Source organism: Vanderwaltozyma polyspora, genomic scaffold, assembly GCF_000150035.1.
Source record: "Vanderwaltozyma polyspora DSM 70294 KpolScaffold241 genomic scaffold, whole genome shotgun sequence".
NCBI lineage: Eukaryota > Fungi > Ascomycota > Saccharomycetes > Saccharomycetales > Saccharomycetaceae > Vanderwaltozyma > Vanderwaltozyma polyspora.
The window spans coordinates 1-7,281 of record NW_001834476.1 but is presented as its reverse complement, the minus strand read 5'-3'; the positions used below and the strand labels follow the sequence as shown (position 1 = coordinate 7,281).

General features: G+C 50.5%; 1 protein-coding gene across 1 annotated transcript; it reads right to left on the bottom strand.

Annotated features, from left to right (window-relative positions):
• Kpol_241p1 (uncharacterized protein) lies at window positions 1-7,281 on the bottom strand (the record flags this gene model as incomplete). The annotated part of the gene is made up of 1 exon (XM_001642181.1): window positions 1-7,281. A coding segment is annotated over one exon (7,281 nt), but the record flags the coding sequence as incomplete, so codon positions are not given.

Here is a 7,281-nt window from a genome sequence, read left to right as displayed (position 1 = left end):
AGAGATGACATCGGTTTCGGTGTGGCTACCAGAGGATACGACAGTAGTGACTGGAGCTGGAACACCAGAAGAGGTGACTGGGTAGGTGGTAGAAGTGGTAACGACTTCACCTTCAGAGTCGGTAGTGGTGTAGAAAGAGATGACATCAGTTTCGGTGTGGCTACCAGAGGATACAACAGTAGTGACTGGAGCTGGAACACCAGAAGAGGTGACTGGGTAGGTGGTAGAAGTGGTAACGACTTCACCTTCAGAGTCGGTAGTGGTGTAGAAAGAGATGACATCGGTTTCGGTGTGGCTACCAGAGGATACAACTGTAGTGACTGGAGCTGGAACACCAGAAGAGGTGACTGGGTAGGTGGTAGAAGTGGTAACGACTTCACCTTCAGAGTCGGTAGTGGTGTAGAAAGAGATGACGTCGGTTTCGGTGTGGCTACCAGAGGATACAACAGTAGTGACTGGAGCTGGAACACCAGAAGAGGTGACTGGGTAGGTGGTAGAAGTGGTAACGACTTCACCTTCAGAGTCGGTAGTGGTGTAGAAAGAGATGACGTCGGTTTCGGTGTGGCTACCAGAGGATACAACAGTAGTGACTGGAGCTGGAACACCTGATGAGGTGACTGGGTAGGTGGTAGAAGTGGTAACGACTTCACCTTCAGAGTCGGTAGTGGTGTAGAAAGAGATGACATCGGTTTCGGTGTGGCTACCAGAGGATACAACAGTAGTGACTGGAGCTGGAACACCAGAAGAGGTGACTGGGTAGGTGGTAGAAGTGGTAACGACTTCACCTTCAGAGTCGGTAGTGGTGTAGAAAGAGATGACGTCGGTTTCGGTGTGGCTACCAGAGGATACAACAGTAGTGACTGGAGCTGGAACACCTGATGAGGTGACTGGGTAGGTGGTAGAAGTGGTAACGACTTCACCTTCAGAGTCGGTAGTGGTGTAGAAAGAGATGACGTCGGTTTCGGTGTAGCTACCAGAGGATACAACAGTAGTGACTGGAGCTGGAACACCTGATGAGGTGACTGGGTAGGTGGTAGAAGTGGTAACGACTTCACCTTCAGAGTCGGTAGTGGTGTAGAAAGAGATGACATCGGTTTCGGTGTGGCTACCAGAGGATACAACAGTAGTGACTGGAGCTGGAACACCTGATGAGGTGACTGGGTAGGTGGTAGAAGTGGTAACGACTTCACCTTCAGAGTCGGTAGTGGTGTAGAAAGAGATGACGTCGGTTTCGGTGTGGCTACCAGAGGATACAACAGTAGTGACTGGAGCTGGAACACCAGAAGAGGTGACTGGGTAGGTGGTAGAAGTGGTAACGACTTCACCTTCAGAGTCGGTAGTGGTGTAGAAAGAGATGACATCGGTTTCGGTGTGGCTACCAGAGGATACAACAGTAGTGACTGGAGCTGGAACACCAGAAGAGGTGACTGGGTAGGTGGTAGAAGTGGTAACGACTTCACCTTCAGAGTCGGTAGTGGTGTAGAAAGAGATGACATCAGTTTCGGTGTGGCTACCAGAGGATACAACAGTAGTGACTGGAGCTGGAACACCTGATGAGGTGACTGGGTAGGTGGTAGAAATGGTAACGACTTCACCTTCAGAGTCGGTAGTGGTGTAGAAAGAGATGACATCGGTTTCGGTGTGGCTACCAGAGGATACAACTGTAGTGACTGGAGCTGGAACACCTGATGAGGTGACTGGGTAGGTGGTAGAAGTGGTAACGACTTCACCTTCAGAGTCGGTAGTGGTGTAGAAAGAGATGACATCGGTTTCGGTGTGGCTACCAGAGGATACAACAGTAGTGACTGGAGCTGGAACACCAGAAGAGGTGACTGGGTAGGTGGTAGAAGTGGTAACGACTTCACCTTCAGAGTCGGTAGTGGTGTAGAAAGAGATGACGTCGGTTTCGGTGTGGCTACCAGAGGATACAACTGTAGTGACTGGAGCTGGAACACCAGAAGAGGTGACTGGGTAGGTGGTAGAAGTGGTAACGACTTCACCTTCAGAGTCGGTAGTGGTGTAGAAAGAGATGACATCGGTTTCGGTGTGGCTACCAGAGGATACAACAGTAGTGACTGGAGCTGGAACACCAGAAGAGGTGACTGGGTAGGTGGTAGAAGTGGTAACGACTTCACCTTCAGAGTCGGTAGTGGTGTAGAAAGAGATGACATCGGTTTCGGTGTGGCTACCAGAGGATACAACAGTAGTGACTGGAGCTGGAACACCAGAAGAGGTGACTGGGTAGGTGGTAGAAGTGGTAACGACTTCACCTTCAGAGTCGGTAGTGGTGTAGAAAGAGATGACATCGGTTTCGGTGTGGCTACCAGAGGATACAACAGTAGTGACTGGAGATGGAACACCTGATGAGGTGACTGGGTAGGTGGTAGAAGTGGTAACGACTTCACCTTCAGAGTCGGTAGTGGTGTAGAAAGAGATGACGTCGGTTTCGGTGTGGCTACCAGAGGATACAACAGTAGTGACTGGAGCTGGAACACCAGAAGAGGTGACTGGGTAGGTGGTAGAAGTGGTAACGACTTCACCTTCAGAGTCGGTAGTGGTGTAGAAAGAGATGACATCGGTTTCGGTGTGGCTACCAGAGGATACAACAGTAGTGACTGGAGCTGGAACACCAGAAGAGGTGACTGGGTAGGTGGTAGAAGTGGTAACGACTTCACCTTCAGAGTCGGTAGTGGTGTAGAAAGAGATGACATCGGTTTCGGTGTGGCTACCAGAAGATACAACAGTAGTGACTGGAGCTGGAACACCTGATGAGGTGACTGGGTAGGTGGTAGAAGTGGTAACGACTTCACCTTCAGAGTCGGTAGTGGTGTAGAAAGAGATGACGTCGGTTTCGGTGTGGCTACCAGAGGATACAACAGTAGTGACTGGAGCTGGAACACCAGAAGAGGTGACTGGGTAGGTGGTAGAAGTGGTAACGACTTCACCTTCAGAGTCGGTAGTGGTGTAGAAAGAGATGACATCGGTTTCGGTGTGGCTACCAGAGGATACAACTGTAGTGACTGGAGCTGGAACACCTGATGAGGTGACTGGGTAGGTGGTAGAAGTGGTAACGACTTCACCTTCAGAGTCGGTAGTGGTGTAGAAAGAGATGACGTCGGTTTCGGTGTGGCTACCAGAGGATACAACAGTAGTGACTGGAGCTGGAACACCAGAAGAGGTGACTGGGTAGGTGGTAGAAGTGGTAACGACTTCACCTTCAGAGTCGGTAGTGGTGTAGAAAGAGATGACGTCGGTTTCGGTGTGGCTACCAGAGGATACAACAGTAGTGACTGGAGCTGGAACACCTGATGAGGTGACTGGGTAGGTGGTAGAAGTGGTAACGACTTCACCTTCAGAGTCGGTAGTGGTGTAGAAAGAGATGACGTCGGTTTCGGTGTGGCTACCAGAGGATACAACAGTAGTGACTGGAGCTGGAACACCAGAAGAGGTGACTGGGTAGGTGGTAGAAGTGGTAACGACTTCACCTTCAGAGTCGGTAGTGGTGTAGAAAGAGATGACATCGGTTTCGGTGTGGCTACCAGAGGATACAACAGTAGTGACTGGAGCTGGAACACCTGATGAGGTGACTGGGTAGGTGGTAGAAGTGGTAACGACTTCACCTTCAGAGTCGGTAGTGGTGTAGAAAGAGATGACATCGGTTTCGGTGTGGCTACCAGAGGATACAACTGTAGTGACTGGAGCTGGAACACCTGATGAGGTGACTGGGTAGGTGGTAGAAGTGGTAACGACTTCACCTTCAGAGTCGGTAGTGGTGTAGAAAGAGATGACATCGGTTTCGGTGTGGCTACCAGAGGATACAACTGTAGTGACTGGAGCTGGAACACCAGAAGAGGTGACTGGGTAGGTGGTAGAAGTGGTAACGACTTCACCTTCAGAGTCGGTAGTGGTGTAGAAAGAGATGACATCGGTTTCGGTGTGGCTACCAGAGGATACAACAGTAGTGACTGGAGCTGGAACACCTGATGAGGTGACTGGGTAGGTGGTAGAAGTGGTAACGACTTCACCTTCAGAGTCGGTAGTGGTGTAGAAAGAGATGACATCGGTTTCGGTGTGGCTACCAGAGGATACAACAGTAGTGACTGGAGCTGGAACACCAGAAGAGGTGACTGGGTAGGTGGTAGAAGTGGTAACGACTTCACCTTCAGAGTCGGTAGTGGTGTAGAAAGAGATGACGTCGGTTTCGGTGTGGCTACCAGAGGATACAACAGTAGTGACTGGAGCTGGAACACCTGATGAGGTGACTGGGTAGGTGGTAGAAGTGGTAACGACTTCACCTTCAGAGTCGGTAGTGGTGTAGAAAGAGATTACATCAGTTTCGGTGTGGCTACCAGAGGATACAACTGTAGTGACTGGAGCTGGAACACCAGAAGAGGTGACTGGGTAGGTGGTAGAAGTGGTAACGACTTCACCTTCAGAGTCGGTAGTGGTGTAGAAAGAGATGACATCGGTTTCGGTGTGGCTACCAGAGGATACAACAGTAGTGACTGGAGCTGGAACACCTGATGAGGTGACTGGGTAGGTGGTAGAAGTGGTAACGACTTCACCTTCAGAGTCGGTAGTGGTGTAGAAAGAGATGACATCGGTTTCGGTGTGGCTACCAGAGGATACAACAGTAGTGACTGGAGCTGGAACACCTGATGAGGTGACTGGGTAGGTGGTAGAAGTGGTAACGACTTCACCTTCAGAGTCGGTAGTGGTGTAGAAAGAGATGACGTCGGTTTCGGTGTGGCTACCAGAGGATACAACAGTAGTGACTGGAGCTGGAACACCTGATGAGGTGACTGGGTAGGTGGTAGAAGTGGTAACGACTTCACCTTCAGAGTCGGTAGTGGTGTAGAAAGAGATTACATCAGTTTCGGTGTGGCTACCAGAGGATACAACTGTAGTGACTGGAGCTGGAACACCAGAAGAGGTGACTGGGTAGGTGGTAGAAGTGGTAACGACTTCACCTTCAGAGTCGGTAGTGGTGTAGAAAGAGATGACATCGGTTTCGGTGTGGCTACCAGAGGATACAACAGTAGTGACTGGAGCTGGAACACCTGATGAGGTGACTGGGTAGGTGGTAGAAGTGGTAACGACTTCACCTTCAGAGTCGGTAGTGGTGTAGAAAGAGATGACATCGGTTTCGGTGTGGCTACCAGAGGATACAACAGTAGTGACTGGAGCTGGAACACCAGAAGAGGTGACTGGGTAGGTGGTAGAAGTGGTAACGACTTCACCTTCAGAGTCGGTAGTGGTGTAGAAAGAGATGACGTCGGTTTCGGTGTGGCTACCAGAGGATACAACAGTAGTGACTGGAGCTGGAACACCTGATGAGGTGACTGGGTAGGTGGTAGAAGTGGTAACGACTTCACCTTCAGAGTCGGTAGTGGTGTAGAAAGAGATGACGTCGGTTTCGGTGTGGCTACCAGAGGATACAACAGTAGTGACTGGAGCTGGAACACCAGAAGAGGTGACTGGGTAGGTGGTAGAAGTGGTAACGACTTCACCTTCAGAGTCGGTAGTGGTGTAGAAAGAGATGACATCGGTTTCGGTGTGGCTACCAGAGGATACAACAGTAGTGACTGGAGCTGGAACACCAGAAGAGGTGACTGGGTAGGTGGTAGAAGTGGTAACGACTTCACCTTCAGAGTCGGTAGTGGTGTAGAAAGAGATGACATCGGTTTCGGTGTGGCTACCAGAGGATACAACAGTAGTGACTGGAGCTGGAACACCTGATGAGGTGACTGGGTAGGTGGTAGAAGTGGTAACGACTTCACCTTCAGAGTCGGTAGTGGTGTAGAAAGAGATGACATCGGTTTCGGTGTGGCTACCAGAGGATACAACAGTAGTGACTGGAGCTGGAACACCAGAAGAGGTGACTGGGTAGGTGGTAGAAGTGGTAACGACTTCACCTTCAGAGTCGGTAGTGGTGTAGAAAGAGATGACATCGGTTTCGGTGTGGCTACCAGAGGATACGACAGTAGTGACTGGAGCTGGAACACCAGAAGAGGTGACTGGGTAGGTGGTAGAAGTGGTAACGACTTCACCTTCAGAGTCGGTAGTGGTGTAGAAAGAGATGACATCAGTTTCGGTGTGGCTACCAGAGGATACAACAGTAGTGACTGGAGCTGGAACACCAGAAGAGGTGACTGGGTAGGTGGTAGAAGTGGTAACGACTTCACCTTCAGAGTCGGTAGTGGTGTAGAAAGAGATGACATCGGTTTCGGTGTGGCTACCAGAGGATACAACTGTAGTGACTGGAGCTGGAACACCAGAAGAGGTGACTGGGTAGGTGGTAGAAGTGGTAACGACTTCACCTTCAGAGTCGGTAGTGGTGTAGAAAGAGATGACGTCGGTTTCGGTGTGGCTACCAGAGGATACAACAGTAGTGACTGGAGCTGGAACACCAGAAGAGGTGACTGGGTAGGTGGTAGAAGTGGTAACGACTTCACCTTCAGAGTCGGTAGTGGTGTAGAAAGAGATTACATCAGTTTCGGTGTGGCTACCAGAGGATACAACTGTAGTGACTGGAGCTGGAACACCAGAAGAGGTGACTGGGTAGGTGGTAGAAGTGGTAACGACTTCACCTTCAGAGTCGGTAGTGGTGTAGAAAGAGATGACATCGGTTTCGGTGTGGCTACCAGAGGATACAACAGTAGTGACTGGAGCTGGAACACCAGAAGAGGTGACTGGGTAGGTGGTAGAAGTGGTAACGACTTCACCTTCAGAGTCGGTAGTGGTGTAGAAAGAGATGACGTCGGTTTCGGTGTGGCTACCAGAGGATACAACAGTAGTGACTGGAGCTGGAACACCAGAAGAGGTGACTGGGTAGGTGGTAGAAGTGGTAACGACTTCACCTTCAGAGTCGGTAGTGGTGTAGAAAGAGATGACATCGGTTTCGGTGTGGCTACCAGAGGATACAACAGTAGTGACTGGAGCTGGAACACCTGATGAGGTGACTGGGTAGGTGGTAGAAGTGGTAACGACTTCACCTTCAGAGTCGGTAGTGGTGTAGAAAGAGATGACGTCGGTTTCGGTGTGGCTACCAGAGGATACGACAGTAGTGACTGGAGCTGGAACACCAGAAGAGGTGACTGGGTAGGTGGTAGAAGTGGTAACGACTTCACCTTCAGAGTCGGTAGTGGTGTAGAAAGAGATGACATCAGTTTCGGTGTGGCTACCAGAGGATACAACAGTAGTGACTGGAGCTGGAACACCTGATGAGGTGACTGGGTAGGTGGTAGAAGTGGTAACGACTTCACCTTCAGAGTCGGTAGT